Source organism: Gadus macrocephalus, chromosome 12 (assembly GCF_031168955.1).
Source record: "Gadus macrocephalus chromosome 12, ASM3116895v1".
Classification (NCBI taxonomy): domain Eukaryota; kingdom Metazoa; phylum Chordata; class Actinopteri; order Gadiformes; family Gadidae; genus Gadus; species Gadus macrocephalus.
The window spans coordinates 2,586,195-2,611,383 of NC_082393.1; the positions used below are offsets into that span (position 1 = coordinate 2,586,195).

Sequence of the window (25,189 nt, forward strand, 5' to 3'; positions counted from 1 at the left end):
CTTTCCACAGAGTACTGGTTGTCTCAATATGTGGTTCTCCATAAATGTTGACAATGTATCAAGTTTATTCATTCATGTAATGTTTTTGGTTGTCATGTCTTGTGTGTGTGAATAACCTGTTTGTCTGAAACAGTACTTCTTAGGACACTTATTAGGATGATATTGCAGTGATGCCAGTGGGTAGAAGTAAACTTTCTCTTCTAAATACTTTTTTATAACATAATCGTTCACACAATGCACATGCAGCTTAGTGAAGTTGCCTCATGTACCTTTTATGAATGACTTCTTTGGCCTTACGCTTTACAGTTGGAATGCATTTCTGTGATGCACTTTGCATCGTTTCCTGAAGGTTTGGGTGTATGTAAATTAGAAAAGGGTCATTTAAGGATTGCCGCCTAAACTTCACCTCGAGGATATTAAACTGATACCACTGCTGGGCTATAATGTATGTTAAACTGTCCAACAATCTAACACCACAGGAAATATATTTAGCTTTGCAGATTACTTTTTTTGTTAATATGCATGGACGAGTAAAAACAATGTCATACATTAAAACTGAACTATTTTATATTAGATGCTAATCTATTGAATTAGGTCTATGTAGGCCTAATGCAATTACCACTCTCACTATTCACAACGATAGAAATGCTGTTGCAAAAAAACCAATATCATTACATTTAAATGTTTTACATTTACGGCATTTAGCAGACGATTTTATCCAAAACAACTTACAAGTACATCAGTACATTTGTGAGAAGGAGAAACAACAATATATCGCTGTCGTTACAGTAAGGATGCTAACCAAGTGCCAGGAATGAACTCATAACTAATATCTCATAATATAATAACATATGTCATTTGTCATTTGTCAAAATAATTCCAATCGAGCATTTAATTATAATTATCAGTGTCAGTCTAATAATGGGGTCATTGGAGCACTGCACTAATCACAATAACATTCCGCTCGTCATTTATTCTCAGGGCTTCCATAGCCTCTTATTCTGTGTGCATCCCCCCTCCCCCTTCCTTTACCATTCTCATCAAGATATAGCAGAATCTGTTTACATATTTGGAAATGAAGGACTCGGCGACGGCTACGGCTCTACGGCTCCCTGCAGGGGGAGGAGGGAGGGGGGGGGGGGGGGGGGGGCGTGGCTGAGCGTTACTGCGGTCAGTCCTGCTTCCCAAAAAGAACATAATTAGGCCGATATGTATACAAAAACAAAATAATTAAACATAATTTAGCAACGTGCATAAAATAACCATTCAGAAGCATTCATAATTAATCCGTTTTAGCGTGAAAGGTCTTTAGACTATCTGACACAGTAACACTTGACTTTAACGCAGCCGTGAAGTCCAGTACCAGACCTAACGTGTTTGAGTCGAACCCAACATCCCAATGCATTTCAAGCCCAATATGACATCAATATTGCATTGGAGTGCAATATTGTAAAGTAAACCGTTAGTGGTTAATGTTTTTCCAACATTTATTTTCATTCCTTTGCATTCATAGATTTGTGAAGATCCTTCCAAAAGACTGTGAAGCCAATCCAACGGCCAAATAAATGAAAACCCGCCAACATGACATCCATATTGCACAGGAATGCCATATTATAAAGAAATTAACTTAGTATTTATGATGTACTGTACTTATATTACACTATATGACAATCATGTTCAAACTGCACCTTAACTGCTCTTTTGCACTTACACGTAGTCTGCACAATGACAATAAAGTTTAATCTGAATCTGAAATGTACCACTTTAAGTGCGCCTGCTTCCCGCGGGGGGCCCGTGGCGGAGCGGCGGAGCGGCGTCACTGCGCAGAGCGGTTTGAACCAAAGAGCGGAGTGACCTTCCTCGGCTCTCAGTCTGTAGAGGGGCAGCACTGAAGCACCAAGCCGGCTCCAGCGCACCGAGCCCCCCAATACAGCCGCAGACATGAACAACAACTTAGCCGGAGATGAAGTCGGGTAAGATCGCTTCGAATCGCGCGGCTCTGGCCATGGGACTTTTAATTAAATCGCAACTTGAGAGCGGGGACCGAGTCTCTCTCTTCCCGAGCTGTCATCTGACAGCTAACGTTAGCTAGCGAGCTAGGCTAGCGTTTATAGTTAGCCGCATAGCTAGCCTGTGTAAAGTCGACCAAAGAGTGCCCGGTAACACCCCGGGACCGGGCGGTTTCCACGGTTAACCTGAAGGCACGGGGCCATAATGGCACCGGGGGTTGCCCCTTGCAGTTTCGACCCCCCGGGTGACGCGGCGTCACTTTTGGCGCGGTGTTTGCGTTGTTTAATGAGCTGGAGTGTGCACGTCGCTGCGCTAGCAGAGGCTATTAAAGCGAGAGTGGTTCTGGTGGATCCGCCAGCGCGAGGACGTTTAGCGGGCATCGTCCCGGGAGCGGAGCCGCCTTTCGCCGCAGCGCTCTGACACATCACCGGGGGTCACGGTCCTTCACGCGATCACCGTTATGATTAACTCGAATCACTAAACCGGTTTTAAATTGCGTTAAATACAAACTACCCGCTTGTATGGCTGCTGGTTGAAGCTGTGGATAAAACTTCTCACCCAGTCAGCATGTATGTGGTCAGCTGTCACCGCTGCAAGATGCCGCTGCAAGAGCTATGCTCTGCGCTCGCTGGTTCCCCATCGCATGCATGGGAAGAGCGCTGAGCATCATCTGAGCATCCCCCGTGGTCCCTCCAATCGGAAGTTGGTGTGAGCCCGCTGCATGCTGCATGTACGTGGCAGGAGAAGTGGAAACAAGGGGGGTTTGTCGCAACTAAAACAAGCCGTTCGTTGTGAATGACTGCATGAGAGGTGCAGGCAGCGTTATGTGTTTGGGTCGATGCAGTAACTTTGGTGGAAAGCGAGCCGCCGTATTTTACTGTGTTGATAACTACTGTGTTGTGACTTGGCTGGATGATGAGGTTTCATGTTTTAGATTGGATAACGTTGCTTGATTGGAATATGTTTTGCCAGGGGGACTCATGTGTAATTTGTGCTTGTATACTCTGCCAAAACCAAACTTCTGTCAAATACAGGGATTTGGTGCTATTTGATTTTTAACTGTTTAACGTTTATTTAAAGGAAACTGTTTGTGGGTGGCTTAGACTGGAGTACAACACAAGGTGAGTTCATTGTTCATACCATCTTATGTACCTAGTACAGTAAATATTCATTGCTCTTTGTGACATTTCCATACAATAGAATTACTGGATGGGCTAGAGTTAGTAACGCACAATTAATCAGACGTGTGGGTTGTCCTTGTTTTTTTGTTGTGTTCTTGTGTTATTTGATGCAATGTGTGTTACAAGGTCATGTTATGTTCCGATGCTTGCGTCTATTCAGAGTCCGGTACAATCTCTGTGTCCTCCTCCTCCTCCTCCTCCTCCTCCTCCTCCTCCTCCTCCTCCCGTTTGTCCCAAGAGGAGCTTGTCCGTAGCCCCGGGCGTTCATAGCCCTCCTCTTACCCTCGGTTCATTGACCATCGCAGAGCGAACTTGCAGCAGGCTCGTTCTCACCGAGTTCCTCACAACTGGATGGGTGGCCCCAGCCCTGGCTGTATAGGCGTGCTTGTGTTCTCACCCAATACCCCTGGGCCTTTTTAACAAAGCAATGAGGAAAGCAATTACTAAGATTCCCGTTCCGTTTGTTGATACATGCACGCCCGGCCTCCAAGGGCAAATAGTGACACTGTATCTCCTTCACGTATACCTCCGTATCATGCGTGTTGGATGGCGGTCGATCAATGCGTTGTGTTCTCGAAGGGCGCCGGTCTTTTTCAGATCGTTTTTTTTTACGGAAGGTATACATTTGCTAGTTTTACCGTCGCTGCAGCATTCGCCGAAGACCAGTAGACTGCATCAGGATCAGTTCTCTCTATCTTTGAGACTCTTATCATTTTTACATCCTTGTTTCCCGTCAGTCACTATCAATTCAAGCGATGAGGAGGGGATACAGATAAGATTGTGCATGTATTGATTTTTCAAATCAACAATATTGATATTTAATTTACAGGCGGTTAATAAGAAAATTTGTCGTCTCAATTTCGACCAAGTGTTTTTGAGCGTTTATTACAGTATATCAGTGACTTATATAGCAGGAATATATTAATATATATGAATTCTTTGAGACTCATCGAATATCAAATTTGTTCATTATCCAATCATGTGAAGGAATCCAACTAGCAGTGGATAGTGTAGGTCAAGGTGTTTCCATAAGCCAGCAGAAGACTCTGGGTTCGATCCCCCGTAACTGCTGTTGTCTACATGCAGTCTACATCCTTGCATTAGTTGAATGACGGCAGGAATTCATTTCTTCGGATAAAAAGTATTTGCTAAAGTTACTAGAATCTCAAAAAGGTTAATGCATACCTTAGACACAATTATTTTAATTTAATTTCATATCATTTCACATTGTGAGTGTTAATAATTGTTGTGTGCCACAGAAATTGAGCGTTGGCATTGGATACTATTACGTACAGAGGTCACACATTGTAACATACTATTTCATAATGCTGCCACATGATGTTAAATACCCTGGCGGTAACACTACTGTTGCTTTCTGCTCCTCTCAGAAACGCTGAGAAACTACTTTTCGCAGTACGGGGAGGTGGTAGATTGTGTCATCATGAAGGACAAATCTACAAATCAGTCGCGAGGGTTTGGATTTGTCAAATTCAAAGACCCCAACTGTGTGCGGACAGTGCTGGAGACCAAACCTCATAACCTCGATGGCAGAAATGTAAGTATCTGAATCGACGGTGGAGAAAGACCGCCGAAGTTTGGCATCTGTCTGAATTGGGCAGATTGTGGTAGCTAGAGTGAATGTGAATTTGACTGCTAGAGTGAGTGTGTATCTGAGAGTTGAAGATGCCTGTATGACTGAAACAGACAAATGTTGTTCTAGTGTAGGAATTTTAGACCAAAGTCAATGTGTCAAACGCTCTGAATTCGTAGGGTCAATCAATAACGATAATAATACACGTCTCTTAAAACCGTATTCAAACAGTGACGTGATAATGGAGTGGTCTTTTGTTATTTTATTGCAATTAATTAATGTGATGCAGTGTGTGTTGAACTGGAGTAATGCACTTGGTATTAAACATCGACTTCACTGTTAAATTATTAACAAGCGCACTTCCTTTTATTGTGACCTCCCTAATTGCAGCCCGCTGCTCTCTGTAATGATTGCTTAGAGTCTGGTCTTATGAAGGATAGAGCTGATCTCGCCTGCAGCGAACAAGCAGGAACCACTTTTCTATCGCTATGTCTTTCCCAAACCAGATCTACCGGTTTGAAAGCCAAATCATCGAAACAGGCAGTTTTAGTTTTTGGAATAATGCATGCAGATTATTTGCTGTAAATGAAGAGGTGATGTCTGTTCCCTAAAAAGAATTGTGCTTCTGTGTCAGCATGTAATAAATAACCCTGTGGGTGGTTGTCTTGAAGGGCATGCGGTTCATTTATCACACAATTACATGAATGAATACGTGTGGGGAATGTGTGTGTGTGTGTGTGTGCCTTTTACATGAGGCCGGCTCTGGAACGTTTGAAGGTGATTTTCATTCAGTGTTAAGGTCAACCTCTCTTCCTGTCTCTTATCTTTATCTCCCCCCCCCTCTCCTCTCTCTCTCCTACACACTCTCCTTTCTCTCTCTCTCTCTCCTCCTATCGGTATCTTCCTCCCTCCCTTCCTCTCCCTCCTCCCTCACAAACTGTCTCTCTCTCCCTCACTCTCCCCCATCAGATTGACCCAAAGCCCTGTACTCCCAGGGGAATGCAACCTGAAAAATCTCGAACCAAGGAGGGCTGGGTAAGGTGTGTGTGTGTGTGTGTGTGTGTGTGCGTGTGCGTGTGTGTGTGCGTGTGTGTGTGTGTGTGTGTGTGTGTGTGTGTGCACGTGTGCGTGCGCGTGTCCGTGCGCGTGTGTCCTCTGCTGAATCTGGGTGTCCGTAGTGAGACACTCTATTGTCTTGTTAAGGTTGTACCAAATTTACCATAGACCTCAGGAAAAAAAGCCTTGATACGAATAGATCCATTCATTTATTATTCATTATTTTGACGCATGCAAGTATATAAGTTGTTCTTGAAAATTACATAAATCTCTACTTATATTTAACAAGAGCCTAAAAAAAAAAAGGATATTAACTGCCATATTTGATGTCTGTGGTGTAATGCATAACAGAAAATGTAGATGCCGAATCCTTTCTCACCTTATTTCACAGCATCCCTCACCCATATTATTCGCTAGTGTTCCCACGTGGTTATGATAACACGCTCAAAGCAGCGACGTGAACAGCAAACGGCAAAAGGCTCAGAGATAGTGCAGCCGTGGGGCCACCCTTGTTCTGTGATGTGTGTAGGCCAGTGTTTGCCTTGACTTGACATGTTAAGAATAAACCCCAGGGTACCACGCCAGGGCCTCCGTTGAGCTGTCGCTCTAGATGAAGGCTGGCCGGCTCCCTCCCTGTGTCCCTCATTCACTCACTCATTCATTCATTCATTCATTCATTCATTCATTCATTCATTCATTCATTCTCCTTGTTTCGTCTCCAAAGCCGCCGTGACACTCACGCGCCCACTCCTGTTCTCTTTCAGAAGGGCAGCAAGGCCGATAGCAATAAGTCAAAGAAGATATTTGTAGGCGGGATCCCACATAACTGCGGCGAGCCCGAACTCAGGGACTATTTCAATAGGTTTGGAGTGGTGAGTATTGCGCCGTGCAAATCAGATTCACGTAGCCTCCCACCGAGTTGTCCCCCCCCCCCCCCCCCCCCATGATGTGTGTGACATTGAGCAGGGGTCATTGGCTGCCATAAAAGCAACGGCCAATCGGGAGGGGAGGGGAGGGGAGGGGAGGGGGGGGAATTAATAAAGTGGATAAAATGGAGTCAGGGATTAATGAATGGTAGAATAATAAAAAGAGAGAGGGGAAGGTGTGTATCCGGTGTGTCCGCGGTGCGCTAAACCACGGGCCCTTGTTTTGCTTTGTTGTCCAAGGTCACCGAGGTGGTAATGATCTATGATGCGGAGAAGCAGAGGCCCCGAGGTAAAAGCTGATCCCTTTTTTTCTCCCCCCCCCCCTCCCCCCACACCTTCCTCTCCCCTTCTCCATACCTCACCATCTTAAATCTCATGACAAACTATTCCGTCACTGTGGGGAGGGACAGAACCCAAAGCCCGTTTAGCCCCACTGTCTCCCACTCCCATCGCCCCCCCCCCCCCCCCCTTTAGCTCCACCGTCCTGCCAGTGGGGTCCCGGCCGCGAACAGGGTTTATAATGAGGAGGTACCGGTGGCAGACAGGCCGCTATAAATGCTTTCGTACCATACACCACCCAGCTAGTGGCGAGCCCCCTCTGTGCCGCTCATCAACGTGGCTGCGAGTCATCCTGTGAAACACCTCCGTGCCTCCGTTGTGCTGTAACACCTGAAACCCGACAGCGGTACAATCCCTTTACCGCATCTGTAGTTTAGGTGTATTTTTGAAGCACGCAAAGCGAGGTTGCTCATGAATCACAGCCCCCTCGCTTAAAATAACGCACTCGACGCGCCGCATTGTTCTTCACCGTGGGCAGGCCGGCCCGGCCGGCCGCAGCATTTGCATACCCCCCCCCGCCCCCCCACCCCCCCAACCTCCACGATGTAATGTGATTGGCTGTGTTTTGGTGGCAGTGTTTTTGTTGATTTAAGTGCACGACTCGCTCACGCGCTCCCGTGCCCGGCATGGGGCGGTCGTCTGGCCTTATTCGCCGGGCGACCATCTTGGTTCCAAACGCTAGGTGTGTGGGGGGGGGGGGGTGCCTGCGGACTCCTGAATTCTGCATTCAGCCGCCCCCCCCGCCCAGCGCGGATTTAGAACAAAGATGGGACGAAGATGGCCACTACGGTCTATAAGGACGCTGAGAGGGAGCAGGCTTCACAGCGAGTGTGCTGAAGCTTGCAGGGGGAGCTGCATGGTGTGCAGACTCACAGCTGTTCCACTCAGATTGCCGCCGTACGGTTCGAGCCAGAATGACCAAACCAGTCTTATTGCAATTCAAAGACGTTTTGCACAGAGTAAAACGTTTAAAGTCTGTGCCTGAATATTGCAATGGTGCAACGATTGGAGGACTTAAGGTCCGAGCAACTGTAGGTCATGCACACTTAATGCTCCTCGTTAAATGAGCACGGCTGGAGTTCGCTTGGCAATGACGCCCTTTAAACTAGGATTCTATCACCTCCATCAAGACACGCAATCTTGCATGTAAACGGTTATATTTGCTGTCCGCACAACGCAACAACGAACATTTCCCGTCTTGTTGTCTGCGTTTTACACCCCTGTCTTCAAACCCCATTGACTCTTTTGTGGAGGAACCAAGTGAATAGTTTGTCATCTGAATTTAACTTGGTGTAGTGCACAAGTTACGATCATTGCATAATCTAGAATAGATTTAATTGTGTTCTTTTCACTAAAAAAACTTTTACTTGGAACAACATAATAAGTTTTCTTTCCTTTTAATTTAGACGTAATTGATGCGTATGTCCTACTTTGGTTTAGTGTGTTTTCTCATTTCTGTAGAAACTTAAGTATTTTTGTAAGTAAGTCCTTCTATTTTTCTTGTCCCTGTTCTCTTTCTGAATGGTTTGAATGTGATTAACTGTCTCTCTTTAAGATTGATCTTTCCTCCTTTTTAGGTTAATGTGCATTGACTGGTACCACAGAGGTACAGGCCAAAAAACAAAAAATAAGTTAAAATGTAATACAAATTGCTCACAGTGGTGTTTATACAAAGTTATATCACAGAGTGATGGAGCCACCTGCCTTGAGTCACAGCGGTGGAGTTTGTCCCTTAGTTCAAAAACTGTTAGTTAGTTAGTAAGTTGGTTAGGAACACCTTTATTATGACTCAGGCCTTTTTCAGCAGCAGTAAACTACTTTCAAGGGCTGTATACTCAAGAATAGATGACCCAGGAACGAATACATCCAACTGGTTGACATTGGCCTTAATTCGGCAGAAAATGTGTGTCGCCGTTTATATCCTCAGAACTCAAGAGTTCTGAATCGATGGCGAGGTTGGATGCCGTGATGACGGGTCAATGACAGATCTTATTAATAGCAATAGGCCAGCACGTCAGGGAGCGCCCTGGCAATCTAATAGAGGTCTTAAAGTGTTATTTGTCTCGCAGGACCTTTAATTGAAATCAGGTTACGTCCCCAAGTGGAGAAGCGCTCACGGAACCCAGTTCTGCTACCAAAGTAGAGCCGGAAAGTGGATCAACCCAGAGAGCCAGCGGAGTCTCTCCCTCTCTCACTCTTGCTCTCTGAACACTTTATTAGCCACCCCCCCGATCCCGGAGTCAGTTGGAGACTCTTAGAGCCTGTAGTTTAGTACCGACCCCTTGGTTGTGAGTGACAGCCCGTTGTCATGGAAGGCTACCTTCTGACTTTGGTCGACGAGGTATTGATTTCGGATTGAGTGATCTGTTGATAAGAACTTTGTATACTCCCCATGCACTCACACCAGCAACACTGCAATTAAAATAAAGCAAGCAGCAATGGCCTATATCTTTGTGTTATTCCTGTGAGCAGTACTAGTGATTGACCATTTTAGGGCTTATCCTGGCTTACTCAAAAACTATAAGATCTTTTTCAATTTGGGAAAGCTTGGAGAAAGCTTTTAGGCCGTGTAAATCTTCTGTTTCCTCATGATTTTTTTGTTCTGCATTAACAATGGTTGCTGACAGTGTGTGCTGTGCAGCGACATACCAAGGGACAGATCAAGGCGGGGTTTGGATGAAACGGCATGAAGTCAAACAAACTCGTATTGGACCAATTGGCACCTCGAACACGGCTAAAGTACCCCGGAGACGATGTAGTCGATTGGCCACTTCACCTGCCATCCCGTGCATTACAAACGCTCTGTACGTTAAGTCTCGGGTTCAGACCCCCCCCCCCCCCCCCCCCCACGCTGTAGCGAGGAACCCCCCTCGGCCATGCAACCTCATCCGAACCCCCGCGGCCCCCTGGGGCCCAGTCTTGACGGATCCCCCTCTCTCTCTGCTGACGCCCCAATACTGTTCTTCATCTTGTGTTGTCACAACCCCTGCTACCTTGATTCACTCTTGGTCGTTGGCTAGGTTTTGGATTTATTACTTTCGAGGCCGAGCAGTCAGTGGACCAGGCTGTCAACATGCATTATCACGACATCATGGGCAAAAAAGTGTGTAGTTGTAGTTTTATTTTACCCCCTCGAGACCAACGGAGGCTTGGGCGACTGGTCAGACGGATTGGCTTAAGGCGCTATGCTGTGGTAGACTCGCCCATCGCGCTACTCCCCAGTACGTGTGTATTGATGGCACGAAGGAATTAGATTACTGTACTCTATAGATACACGATAAATCTCATTATTTTTCATTTGTTGGACCATTTTTTAAGCATTAACACCAGCATAAGGTTTAGTTTAAGGTTTACGATAAGTTGCTAGTTTATTAGTTTAAATATTTCATAATATTTCAGATGAAGCGATAATTAAAGCTTTACAGAATCCAATGTCGCCCAAGGCTTGGTGTAAACTGACCTCTCCTTTAGGCTGTGCAAACTGCTTTTCGTATTTAAATCCACTTGGTTTAAAATATACTCTGGGTTTTCACCCGCAATTACAAGGTCAAAACAGCTATTACAGGATTATTATTATTCAGAATCACCTAAAGGATTGGTCATTTATCAGTTTTGTTTCATTTCTGTTTTGTTGGCAGGTCACTTGTTTTTTGAGTTACACGCCAACATGTTTGAAATGTTAACTAAGTGACCTCAATTGAAGAATCTCCACACTGTGTCAGCCCTTCCCCGCATTCAAATGTGCGTTTGATTTATCCCCCTGGGTGTGCCAGATTGTCGAGTGCTTGCGGTATCCAGGGAGAAACTGATTCCTACGCTATGTCAACCGACTTGTATATATCGTCCTGTATTACTTTATTGTAGCCGACACTGCTGTCACATTGAAAGGCAGCAACGTTAAAATATTCTCTTGCTATGCGAAGCCATTCTTGTATTCTTACGTCTAGACAAAAAAAAGGGGACTTAGCAGCAGTTTAACACCATAGATTCATTACTCCGTCCCCAGTGGGGCGTTTACAACATCAGCCGCTCATACCCACCCTACCAGAGGAAACAAACTCAGAAGCACGTTCAACCTCTCCCCCGCCCTCCCCTCGGACAGACAGCCGCGATTTATCTCGTAAAAAAAAACGAGTCCGACTTTCTTTTCACGCCTTCGCTCTCGAGTCATTCATAACCGAGGCGATGGAAAAGCGTCACCAGGGTGGCACGGCCGTCCACATGAAATAAAACGTTATTTATTCCCTGCCGGAGATAAAGACACACACTGTCGTTAGCGCGTAACTGATCCAGCTGTACCCTGTACACACCCCCATCCGCCCGCTCCCCGTGACGTTGGCCTGCTTTCCCGGCGCAAACGGCCTCGACGGTAGCCATTGTTCTTGGGTTGACATTACCACGCGTTGGGACTTGAGGGAGGCTGGGAGATATGAGTTACCAAATTAGAAATGGGAACACATCAAACTGCGGCACAAATCCCCGCGCCGCTGCTGGGGACGGCGCAGGAGTCACGGTATCCATCACTCGAAAGCCCGCGAGAGACCCACGGGAGACGCGCGCAGGTATAGCGGCGCTGGGAGTAGCCGCCGCGGCGCTGCCAGGGAACATGTGCGTGTAATTAGGTCGACAGAGAAGGAAGAGGGGAGGCAGGGAAAATGGCAACACCTTAAAGCTGGGAGGAATTTGCCATTCGTTCTCCTCCCCGCAAGGTGACCCCAATAACTCAACCCTTTCAGTCTATTTCTGGACCGCCCCCCCCCCCTCTATCTCTCTCTCTCTATCTCCATCTCTCTTTCTCTCTCTTAGTCCTCAGCCTCCTTCACTGCTCTGGTTAACTGCTAGTTTATTTGATAAGAGCCTCAAAGTTTTTTACTAGGCCACGTGAAAACGGAAGGCAAATGGCTGAGAGGTGTGGGGGCGAGATGTGAGGACAAACTGTCAGACCCTCGAGAGGGACGATTGGCCGACGCCGCTGCCAATTAACCCAGTCACCGTGTACGGTGATGTTCGCACTGCTGGTCGTGATGCATGGATTCAACAATAAATGCACAAGGACGTTTTATATTTGGAAGGCGACCACATAGATAATACAAAACGAAAGTAACAGAGTATTCTCGCTGCAGGTCACACACTTTTAGATGCGATGAAAGCTGGTGTACTCCGATGGTTTTTCTATTGCGTATTTGCAACAGTGTGCCTTTGAATTCAGCAACGATCATAGCCTAATCGTTTTCGACTCGTTTGACACAGTTTGAAGATTCAATTTGAGATTGTCTTAAATGAACAGTTCAACTGTATATATATCTGCATGTGTAACTTAATCTGTTAGCTCATCCGTACAAATATCTCTCTTGATGCTTCCCCCCTCCCCCCCTTAAAACTTTACCTCGACTCATATGCAAATTCGATTATTTAAGCATTAGCAGGAGACAGGTAAGTCTTAATCTTCCAATAGATGTATTTCATCACAAAGGCGGAAATTAGTCAAAGGAAAGATACATTCCTATGTTTCTCAGGTACATACCTATATCATCAATTCTGCTGTACTGTATTCCCTGATTCCCAATTCCCTTTTGTAACACTCTTTGCATCCCATCAGCGTTGCTATACAATGCATTGCCTTCCCAATTGGTTTGGGGCGTACCTGAGACACATAGCTCCACGGCTTTCCAACATATCCAGCGATAGTCACGCTAGTCGAGTCGTCATATCGACACATCGGGCCAAACATTGACACCGTAGTAGTATTTAAAAAAAAAACAACAAGCCTTCCTCAAGCTGCCCTAGAGAGAACTCATTGCCATTGGTTAGGACAGAGTTGTGTTAGACTAGGGCGCCCTTCAGCCGTCGCGCACGGGGGGGGGGGGCTCGCAAAAACGTCTCCTCCTTGTCCTTTGTCCAGGTGGAAGCCAAGAAGGCGGAGCCTCGCGACAGCAAGGCCCCCGGCCAGCTCGGCCCCGGACAGTGGGGGCCCCGCGGCATCTTGAGCACGGCTAATGGTTGGACGACACAGCCCGCCCAGGGCTGGCAACAGACTTACGGGCCACAGGGTGAGTGGGAATGGATCCCAGAGCACAGAGAATAGACCCTCCCCCACCATCCCCGCCTCTCCCCAGTTCTGTCTCCACTGGCCTCCATGTGTTACAAAGACCCTCTGTTTACCGGGCACCGTTTCCCCGGAAAACATGACCCTCTCTAACCTAGCCCTTACGCGCACCCTCACCTTTAGCCACATTACCTCAACTCAAACCGCTTTAGACTTTATACCAAAAACTAAGCCAGCCTTAACTTAACTAATGATTTCCACCCCCCCCCCTGTCAATATTTCCCTTCCGTCCTTCTCAAATTAAACCTTTGCTTTCTTTTTGTCTAAAGGAGTGTGGGTGTCTACTACTGGTCAAGCCATAGGTAAGTTTCGGCCTTCTAACTGAAATATCGCTGTGTTGTATGTTTGTGTGTTGTGTGTATGTGTAAATAGTTAGCATGGAGTATCATTGTGTTTCCGGCATGCGTCTAGGTCCTGTGTCGTTAGAGCAATCCTCTTGCCTTGTACACTCCTTGTCCCCTCAGTTCTCTGTCCACCAATAGCACAAGGACGCTTACATTTTGTTATCATCGTCTTGTTCACAATAGCTGTAGCGACTGATAATTCTTTGCACGTTTGGGACAGATGGCAGACTTGAATGGGTGCTAGCCCCCTTCTGCTATTGGTTAGGCTAGCTCTGATATCTCAAGCCCTGAGGACATTTTCATGGGGGGATATCACTGCATGTGAGGACAGACTGGTCTACTACCAGTGGCTCGACAAAGCCTTTACAAGCTGCTGTGAACCGGCTATGGAGTCCTATCCTGAATATGTTATGTCGAGTCTGGAGATGAGTTTATTTCTGTTTGAAATAGTTAATTAGTCAATTATGTATTATTCATGTATTTTAATCATGTATCACTTGTTACACACAAACACACTGCTTAACAGTGGGGGACTTGCAAGAGTGCTAAACATGTACAAACAAGCTTATGTAAATATACAAATACAGGTTCAGTAATAACAAAAAAGTAAACAGTAAATTATTACGTAATACTAGTCTCTACTCTTACCACGAGTAGAAACAGGAGTAACTCTTAACAGCTTTTGAATCCCATTGATCACGTTGGATTTTGGAACAGAGAAGACTGAGCCCATAATCAACGATGCTGCGCCTTCTCAGCGATATAAACACGCTTTAAAATATGTTTTCTAAAGCGTGTTTTAGATTTATCAACAGATGGAGCAGTTCAGATCAACAAAATAAGATCAAGTCTTGCGTATCAGAGAATATGTTTGCCAGTACAAATGTACACAACTTGGTGTCTTGGCATCCTTTCAGGATAGAAATACATGTAAATATAAATAATAATATATCAGAATCCTAACATAAATTATGTTTGTGCGATCAAACCACTGAGGTGCTCACACACAAGTGTCCCCTCTTCAGAGATGCAGCTCAGTTGGTACGCGGAGCCAGGCCATTAATTCATGAGGGGGGGGGCATTAGGGACGGTCTAGTGGTCGGGGGGGTTTGTCCGCAGTCCGCAGTCTACCTGACGGCCCGAGCAAGACGCCCCGTCCTCACCTGCTCCTTAACGACGGGAGTCGAAACGCCCTCGCGAGTTGTGTTTGATTGAACGCTTCTGCTCAAACGAAGAAGAGTTGAAACTTGGTCTCATGCTCAGGAAACGTTTCTCAGTGTGAGGTTCTTCTGAGAACAGCTCTTCTATCTCACTCCCCCGCCACGGCCGTTGAGACGCAGAAGAACAAAGAGAATCAAAAAGTCAATATTTGGTAAACGACTTCCACGCAGACGGCGCTCTCACGCTGATGGAGCGCTGTGAAGTGGGTCAGACGCCAGCTGAGGGGAGCTGGGGGCTTAATGACCTCAGCACAGAGGGGGCGGAGCCAGGAGAGAGCTCAGCACAGAGGGGGCGGAGCCAGGAGGGACCTCAGCACAGAGGGGGCGGAGTCAGGAGAGACCCCCAGCACAGAGGGGGATGGAGTCAGGGGGGCGGAGTCATAGCACATAGGAGGCGGAGTCAGGAGAGACCTCAGCACAGAGGGGGCGGAGCCAGGAGAGACCTCACCACAGAGGGGGCGGAGCCAGGAGAGACCTCAGCACAGAGGGGGCGGAGCCAGGAGAAACCTCAGCACATAGGAGGCGGAGTCAGGGGAGGGAGGAGTCACAGCAGATAGGAGGCGGAGTCAGGAGGGGGAGGAGTCAGGAGAGGGTGGAGTCGGCAGCGGTTCTCAGAGACCCCAGGAGAGCGGAGCGTTATCGCCGGTCGCCGCCGGTCGTCTCTTAACGTCGCCGTGGTGTGGAGGCTCGGAGGAGGATGAACATTATCCCGCTGCGCTGCATTCCCTCCAATTATGCACTTCCCCGTCGCCGCAGATTCAAAATGAATGCTTTAATCATCATTATGAGACTTTGATCATTTTGAATGGTGTTTAAAAATGTTCTAAATTAGTATACCTATTTAATTACTGCAGGCAAGGCCACTTTGTTATTATGTAGCACTTTTCATCCACAAGGCAGACTCAATGAAGACACAGTCGTGTATCCTGTGTAGTTTGTACCTTTTACCTTGCATCAACGTTCTGGTAGATTCCGACCTAAGGTTACCTCAAGTGTCTAAGTGTCAGCCTTCTCTATAATAGACAATAAACAGAATCCCTTATGATTATGATTATGAGTGCGTCCCGTTGCCGTGGTTCCAGGAGGGTACGGCCCGCCACTGACCGCCGGGAGGGCCAACCCGGCCCAGCCCCCGTCTCCCTTCAACGCCTTCCTGGTGACCACCCCGGCCGGCAGCTTTGCGGCCCCCCAGGGCTACCCCCAGCAGGCCTACGGCACCACGGCCCCCTTCGGTCAGTACCCCCCCCCCCCCCCACCCACCGTCCTCACTACACACACCGCCACGGAGCTGTTTATACATAAGGGAATCGAACCCGGTACCTCCGACCGACCCTGCAGTGTTCTACACTGGGGGGGCGACACGTGGTTCAGGAGGTGGAGCGGGTTGGCTGGTTACCTGAAGGTCGCTGGTTTGATCCCCGGCTCCTCCTAGCCGAGTGTCGAGGTGTCCCTGAGCGAGACGCCTGAATGAATGGGTGAATGCGTGCATGAATGGGTGGATGTTGTGCGACACAGTAACACGCTTTGAGTGGCCACTGGTAAGAAGAGCGCGGTGTCAATGCCGTCCACTTACCGTCGACCATTTGTTCTGATCCAGCTCTCAGATATCGAGCACTGTGTCGTTGTCCATTCATAAAATGGTAATGCCCGTCCAATGACCGGTGCCTGTTGCAGAGGAACGGTGTCTGGTGGTTCCGATCACGAGCGCTTTGATCGCTCGACTCATCGTAGAGTCAGGGGGATGTGTGGGTCATAAGGTGGAACCACCGGGTCCCTCCATCGGTGTCCAGTACTGGCACAACTGGACAGACCGACGCGTGCTGGGACACAGAATCACCGTCTCAATCAACCTTCTCTCTGTATCCCTGGATGATGGTGGCAGGCCTTTATACGACCTACCTTCTAATCCCATATCTAATCCTCACATCCTCCGAGAGCATGCTGATAATACTGTCTAATCCTTATCCCAGTGACTCGAACACTGTTCTAAACCAGTGCGTATTAATGGCGAGTTTAATAATAATACCATCTAACCTTTATCCCAGTTCCTCAAACACTGTTCTGGACCAGTACATAGTAACGGAGTAGAATAATAATACCGTTAAACCATATCCCAGTGACTCAAACTCTGCTCTACACCAGTACATATTAATGAGCGTAGAACTATTAATCATTAAGACATTTCATTTGTTAATTAATAAATTAATCAATAATGAAGTGTTTTTTACTCTTCACACCTGCAGGTGAATTACGACCATTAATTAGTTAGGCTGAAGCTTTATAAAGTCCTTAAGCGAGGGGTTGGGGCGTCCTGCTCAAGGGCTGCGGACAGCGGGCGGGACGCGACCCGAGCCCTCACCTCGCGCTCTGCTCCACAGGGTACAGCTTCGCCGCGCCTCAAGCCGACCAGTACGCCCAGCAAGCCGTCCCCCCGCCCAGCGCGCCAGGAGCGGCCCAGCTGGGCTTCGCCCCCGCCACCACACCCACTCAGGACATGAGCAAAGCCCCGACGGGGCAGCCCGACTTCCCTTATAGCCAGTATGGTGAGTAAAGGAACCCAGCGCGTCTCCGAGAAACCCCACCAGGTCTGCAGTCTCTTTCGGTCTTTTTGTTTACCGCTCTGTGTGCGTGTGATGGCCGTGCGACGCCGTACGCCTTGCCTCCGGTACCATTCAGTTCACACGGCGCTACACATTATGCTTCCCCCCCCCCGCGCACACACACCCCCTTCGGCTGTGCCGTGAAGACACTGCGGACTCCCGCTCCGGCCCCGCCCGCCCCCCCCCCTGGCCCCGCCCCCTCTCCACCCACCCCCTGCCCGGGCCGAGAGGCTCAACCAATCACTGTAAGGCCCCACCCCCCCCTGCTGCTCTCCGGATTGGTTTAGGATCAGGACTTCGCGGTTGGTTTGAATTCGATCATCCTGCATCGCGCCGTACAGTATATCTGCTCTTCTATCGGTTGTTTTGGGGGATATTATGGGGTGTCGTGAGGACGTTGGGGCAGGACTTAAAGTGTGCCGTTTTCTTTGTGTCGCCGCTCGTCCTCTTCGTCCTGCTGATGACTCTGCTAGCTTCGGTCTCCTGTGTGTGGCATGACAGCTGCTGCATGGCTGCGTCCCCCCCCCCCCCCCCCGCCACATGCACACACGCAAACACACATGCACAGGCACACACAATGTACGCACACACATACGCACACACTCGTACACATGGGAACACATGAACGTACATGCACAGGCACACACGTCCGCACACACGCATCTACGCACACGCACATGAACACGCAGACAAGCATGCACACAAAAACGTACACGTATGCACACGTAGACAGGCACACACATCTAAGCACACGCGTATGCACACGCACACACCAGTACAAACACACACATACATACGCGCACACACACTCGCACACACTGACTAGCCCAACCTCTCCACTGAAACCATCCAGCTACTTCTATCTCTCTCCCCTGCAGGCAGCACCTCCATTAAGTAGCTTCACAGTCTTGCATAAAGCTTTTCTCTCCCCCCGTTTCACGTTGATTCATTCCTCTGTGATATGAGTTGGTCGGTTACAGACTCTCTCCAGGATTAGTGTGGAGCTTGTGTGGGATAGTGCCCTGGGGCTTCTTTGTGGCAGGATCCCATTGGTTAAAGAGAGTAACTACATGTGTGCTGCCATCTGATGGTCAAAAAGGGGATTTGTTAAGTACGTTTTATTTTGTTATTGATGATTACTTATTTATAATAGGACTGTTCGTGGAATATTGAATTGACTCTGTGTACAAGAGTCAATGAGGCAAGTTACTGCCTTTTTATGTTTCTTTGTATTTTGTTAGATCTTTTTGAATCTCGAGAGATACAGAATTATTAATTTATGTTAATGTCTCTGTGCTGCTGGGTCATTTTGTGACTTTTCTATTTTCATAAATAAAATTATGATTAAAACAAAAGATTTAATTTGGTTTACCCATCAAAGACTGATTTGTGGCGAGGTTAGAAATGCCACAAATAATATTTTTGTCTCCAACTTTAGATAGATAGATTTTAACCTTCGTGTGGCTGCAAATTCTACAGTATTGTAACTTAATTTGAATTTAATTAATCCCAGAAGAGAAATTGAAACACAAACCGAAAATAAATAAGCAATAATGTATATATTTTTTTCATACATTTAACCTACGCAATGTTACTCTTCTTCTGAAGCAATTTACTCCATAAAAAATAATATCTGAACTAGAAACTCAATAATATATAATCCTATAATTTACTATATAAGGGATGCATGACATACAAATTGGGTTAAATATATTGGTTAGTTGGTGGGTAAACCTTCTAGTACCTTGGGAAAACCATGACAACTTACTATAAAAGCATTCTAATGCTGGTGGAGAAATGGAATGCAGGACTAAAAAGAATGCACTTTCATGGTTTCCAAAGAGTCTAGAATGTTTACCCACCCAGCTAACGAACACGGCCGCTGGGTTGATACGGCACTATGAAGGGCTTTTCTGTTCATTCATGCTGTGAGCTCCCTCTAAGCAAACCATTGGTTTCATGGGTTGGGTCTTACGGCTACCGATCTAAATAAAAGGCAGAATAACTAGTACTATAGCTGAAGGGTAGACTCAGCCTGTACTGTAGTCGCTGGGGATTCACGATGGCAGCTTTCCAGGCCCAATTCAGAAGATCAGTCCAGCATCTTTAGTGTAATAAGCTGAGTGTATTTTCAGTGTGATTATCATAACCTTTTCAATTATATTAACTTATCGTAGCTCAAAGTATAATTTGAGTAAGTGTTTAATTTGGGAAGCTGTGGGAGGGTTTAAATACATTTTGCCAGTTGAGCGCCCTCCTGTGGTTATCTGTTGACATCGCAGGCTTTTACTGGTTTAAAGGCCCGGTGGGTAGAATTTAGCCGGCCAATCGCAGTGGGGTTGCAGATTGTAACCAACTGAATTCCAACAACACAGGATATTTCAACAGCAGTGGAGAGATGCTCGTTTTTACCAGGCTATACGAGGCGTGTCCGAGAGAGTTAATCTTCTCGGACACTTGTATATAACCCCACAGCGTTGGGATGTGTGGAGCTCTTTCCTGCCAGTGGTGGATGTTGATATCACGGCCAGTGGAAGGTCAAGCTTCCGGACACTTCCAGGGTCACGCCAGGCTGTGTGGATGTACGGAGCGTCGTTTAGCCTCTGGTGGATTTTAATGTGCGATAGAGGGCAAAGCTTCTCCAACCCTTGTAGTACGACACCACACTGTGTGGGGCGCAGTTCATACACAGCTGAAAGAGTATCACAAATGGGTCTCAGCCATGGGGATAACACGCTGAGCTGAAAATGCTTTTATTTTTTTTGGGATTGAATAAAAAAAAACACGTTTTCTCTAGAGCCGTTTGTCCATTCTGGGCCACCGTAGATACATGGCGGTGCAAAATGGCGGCCCCTCGTGTCATCGAACCCGCCCCCTATGTAGATATTAAGGGCTCATCCTAAAATAACGAATACCAGATTCGAAATCTCCCAAGATCATACACAAACGAATCATACTTATGAATATTATATTCCTTTACTGCCAAGTCAGGTTTAGAGGCCACTTAATTCTACATACAGCCCCTTTAAAGTGAGCGTGTTGTTTATGTTGAAGGGGAATGGGTGTCCATCTTGTTTAGTGTTTTCAGCTCATCTGCTTCTCTTCTTACATTCTGCCCCTGCCTGTTAGTGTCCACCGCCTGCATAGACACCCACAGTACACCATCAGTATGACAGGCAGCCTATAGAACACACACACACACACACACACACACACACACACACACACACACACACACACACACACACACACACACACACACACACACACACACACACACACGATTCCTTACAAACACATCCCTGAAACACATCATTTAAAAGAACACACACACACACACACACAATCTAAAAGAACACACAGTTCCTTACAAACACCCCCGCCTAAAACACATAATTTAAAAGAACACACACACACACACACACACACACACACACACACACACACACACACACACACACACAATCTAAAAGAACACACAGTTCCTTACAAACACCCCCGCCTAAAACACATAATTTAAAAGAACACACACACACACACACACACACACACACACACACACACACACACACACACACACACAATCTAAAAGAACACACAGTTCCTTACAAACACCCCCGCCTAAAACACATAATTTAAAAGAACACACACACACACACACACACACACACACACACACACACACACACACACACACACACACACACACACACACACACCCACTACCACCTCACGCTCTGTTGTTTTCACTACCAGATGCAGCTGATGCTCACTGCTGAGTTAGCAGAGTTAGAACACAAGTCCTCCCAGGCAAACCATCAGCACTGAGGTCTAAATATACACTAAGACCCCTGCTAGCTGAAGCCATGAATCCAGGGTGTGGGATGGGGGGGTGTAGGACGGTGGGGGTGGGGGTGGGGGGGGGGGGCGCCGGTAGTATCTGGGTCCAGCCAACCTGGTCTCCTCATCTTCCTGATAGGGCTGGGTCCCTACCCCCGGGACCCTTCAGCCTACGGGCCCACGCGCACCTCTCAGTGTAAGGGTCCCGATGGGCAGGCAGGCTGTGGTGCAGGTAGGTGCCAGCGTTGCCTCCACCGACCGCACACCCACGTAGCGATCTGTCAGAGCTGTAGAGCCGCCGCCCATCCCTCCTCCTCCTCCCTCCTCCCTCCCGCCACCTCGATCTCTTATTTGTGTGCGTTGCATGTACACCCGGCGCGTGCTGAGTATAGTGAAGGTACAGCTGTGGCCTCTCATCTACCAAGTTGGGGAAGTGCATTTTTAACAATCTGGATGTTTTGGTTTTGTTTGCCCCGACGTCCTTGTTGAGGTTGGCTGTGGTTTTACTATACGAAGCTATATATAACCCGCGTCTGTGCTTTTTATTCTCTCTCTCTCTCTCTCTCTCTCTCTCTCTCTCTCTCTCTCTCTCTCTCTCTCTCTCTCTCTCTCTCTCTCTCTCTCTCTCTCTCTCTCTCTCTCTCTCTCTCTCTCTCTCTCTCTCTCTCTCTCTCTCGCCGTCTGCACTGCTTTGCTTTGCCGCTGTAAAACCAAAAGGATGATCTAATTGTCAGAGAGTGTGTTGTGTAGTTGCAGCCGCCTTGAGTCCATTCACTCATTTTTATAACCACCACCACCACCACCACCGTATTTGTCGCGTCTGCATCGTAGCTGAAGGGGTGAGACTCAAAGGAAGATGCGCTCAAGGGCACGATGCTGCCCGTCAATTTACAATTTATTTTAGAGATTCTTCCTGCTTGTGGGCCAGTTGGGATCGGTCCTGACCCCCTCAAAACGTTCAGTTTCCTTCTCGTTTTTTGGGGCGCTTTCCTTGGATACCCCTTGGGAAATATTCAATATCTAGCTTATCATTTCTCTTTTTCGACCCTCTCCCTTCTCTGCCCCTTGAACGTGTTGTTAATCTCATCTCTTAAAGGGGGTGGATGACCCAGGGCGCAAAGTGCTGGTAAAAGTGGTGGTTTACTCTGGGCTCTGCGTTATCTTCTGAGTTCTCCCCACTAGCCCCAGTGGGCGGGTTAGGAGTGACGAGAAATGACTACCTACCACTGAGATTGAAGTCTTGAAATTAAATTAAACAGTTGGTAGAAGGACCAGACCTTTTGACTGGTGGAGGACGGAACACAACTGAGTAACCATTAACCAGTAACCAATCTTTCTTCTCTGGGCATCCATCTAGTGCTGTCGGGTGGCCCGGGAGAAATGTCTCCACCTAGTGGCTGAACGGTAGCATATATAAGTGGTTCTTGCACTCCTCTCTTAAGATAAGGCATTGTTTTCCTTAATGACACCCACAACCATCCCCACCTCTACGACTGTAAATCAGTCAAAACTCAATTTAAACATTCACCGCGACGCAACAACTCCACGCTACGTGCGTGGAGTGCAACCTCATTCGATTTTCTCAGATGAATTAAGGTCCGAAAAAACTTTCATGACAAAAAAAAAGGGCTCATGCAAGGAATCCAATCAGGATGTTACAATTCTGCATCACGTTATGATCTCTGAACCATATCAACGGTGACCGCCTGTAACTGCCATCCTCTTAACTGCCATATTGTTAACTGCCATCATCTGCCAACGAGCAGATTGGTCACCTCACGTGTGTGTGTGTGTGTGTGTGTGTGTGTCTGTGTCTGTGTCTGTGTCTGTGTGTGTGTGTTTGTCTGTGTTCGTGTTTGTGTGTGGGTGTCTCTCTGTGTGTGTGTGTGTGTGTGTGTGTGTCTGTCTGTCTGTGTGAGTGTGTGTGTCTGTGTTTGTGTGTGTCTGTGTGTGTGTGTGTGTGTGTGTCTCTGTCTCTGTCTCTGTGTGTGTGTGTGTGTGTGTGTGTGTGTGTGTGTGTGTGTGTGTGTCTCTGTGTGTGTGTGTGTGTCTGTGTGTGTGTGTGTGTGTGTGTGTGTCTCTGTCTTTGTCTCTGTCTCTCTGTGTGTGTGTGTGTGTGTGTGTGTCTCTGTCTCTGTCTCTGTCTCTGTGTGTGTGTTTGTGTGTGTCTCTGTCTTTGTCTCTGTGTGTGTGTGTGTGTGTGTGTGTGTGTGTGTGTGTCTCTGTCTTTGTCTCTGTCTCTGTGTGTGTGTGTGTGTGTGTGTGTGTGTGTGTGTGTGTGTGTGTCTCTGTCTTTGTCTCTGTCTCTGTCTCTGTGTGTCTCTGTGTGTGTGTGTGTGTGTGTGTGTGTGTGTGTGTGTGTGTGTGTGTGTGTGTGTGTGTGTGTGTGTGTGTGTGTGTGTGTGTGTGTGTGTGTGTGTGTGTGTGTGTGTGTGTGTGTGTTCCAGGTTACGGCCAGGACCTGAGTGCGTTCACCACCCACACGTTCGCCGACCTCAGCCAGCAGACGGCGTCCTACGGGGCCCCGGGCCCCCAGGCCACCGCCGTGGCCCAGTCGGCCGCCACGGCGTTTGGCCGCGGCCAGAACCACAACGTCCAGGGCTTCCACCCCTACCGCCGCTGACCCCTGACCCCCACTCAGACCCCGCCCCCTCGCCCCCGACCCCGCCCCCATCGCCGCCGCCACCTCGTCTTCTCCCACCTCTTCCTCCTCTTCCTGTTCTTCCTGTTCCTCCTGTTCTTCCTCCTCCTCCTCCTCCTCCTCTTCTTCTTCCTCCACAACCAGACGTTCTCGCGTTCCAGCGTACAGTTCACGAAAAAAAAAAAAAAAGAACTTTAAAAAAGAAAACTACAATAATTTAACCGTCAGGGAAACACAGGAGCTGTTTGTTGCGTTGAGTTTGGGGGGAATGCTGTTGGGTTTCTGTTGATGCACACCGTAAATGTGAAACTGAGAACGTCGTCCGAAGGCGCGGGACTCCAGCTAACTCCTGTTAGTTTCAGAAGAAAAGAGTGAAAGGAAATGAGTCCCGCGTGTTTTATTGGAGAGATGAGCTGAAAGACGCTTTTACCCGTACCCCCCTCCCATGTTTTATAGTAGAACTTTACTACTTTGCAATAATTTTGATTGTCTGTCCAGTCACTAGCACAGAGCCTATATGTAAAGAGACTTGCATATGAATATGAATATTTATGATGGACAGAAACACAACAGGGTCTCCAGTTTCCTCAGCTTTAAATTCTAGGGAAATGTGTTCTTATTTTTCATTTGGTGGATTTTGTTTACTCTCTGAGCCTTTATTTTAAAGTTTGTTTAAAATGAAAAAGTATGAATATATATTATACACAAACTGTGCAATTTTTTAAAAAGAGAATTTTGTACGATAAATGTACACTTTGCTTGTTTTTTTATTTAAAGATGTAGAATTCCCTCAGGTGGCTGTTTGGGTGCATTTTGCACTTGTGCTAAAAGAAAGGATAACCTATTTCAAAATAAAAGTTTTAAAGATAATGATGTGGTTTTGGTGATTTGGCTATGCTTTTATGGAAACGGGTGTAAATCTGTCATCAAAGTAAAAGAAGAACACTGAGCTTGTCTATGGAAAGCTGGATTTTTATCAGTGTATATTTGTTTACCTTATCTTGGCTACCTACAATCAAATATGCACCAAGGTAAGTAAAGGTATTTATTGAAGCCTAATTGAAAGTAATCAATAAAGCTTATCATTTTTTTGCCTGCTCATGTGCTGAACCCAAAATATCCATGTATTCTTTTAAATACACCTAATTACACATCCAATATTATGGTTAGGTAGATCAGTACCACATTGTAGTTTTTGTCATACATTGCTTGTTTTTTTTTTACACTGATAACGAGGACGCAGCTTTATTTTATTTTTCAGCTTTCCTCCGCCAGGGGGCAGTGGTGCTGCAGCCAAGGCCCATCGGGACGCTGGCGTCAGAAGTGTTCTGCTCA

General features: G+C 47.1%; 1 protein-coding gene across 3 annotated transcripts; it reads left to right on the plus strand.

Moving 5' to 3' along the window:
• The first annotated feature begins 1,805 nt into the window (after window positions 1–1,805).
• dazap1 (DAZ associated protein 1) lies at window positions 1,806–24,724 on the plus strand. 3 transcript variants are annotated; one of them, XM_060067885.1, is made up of 13 exons: window positions 1,806–1,973; window positions 3,091–3,131; window positions 4,580–4,746; window positions 5,752–5,817; window positions 6,603–6,710; window positions 7,005–7,053; window positions 10,124–10,206; window positions 13,006–13,153; window positions 13,479–13,511; window positions 15,856–16,005; window positions 17,152–17,316; window positions 21,353–21,445; window positions 23,661–24,724. In XM_060067885.1, exons 1-13 carry the CDS (start codon window positions 1,942–1,944, stop codon window positions 23,834–23,836), a joined length of 1,311 nt encoding a protein of 436 aa, XP_059923868.1. In that variant the 5' UTR covers window positions 1,806–1,941; the 3' UTR covers window positions 23,837–24,724. The 3 variants fall into 3 exon arrangements, with proteins under 3 accessions (XP_059923868.1, XP_059923867.1, XP_059923865.1); XM_060067884.1 differs by lacking the exon at window positions 21,353–21,445 and having other exon boundaries at window positions 1,811–1,973; window positions 6,606–6,710; XM_060067882.1 differs by lacking the exon at window positions 21,353–21,445 and having other exon boundaries at window positions 1,812–1,973.
• Window positions 24,725–25,189: the final 465 nt, after the last annotated feature.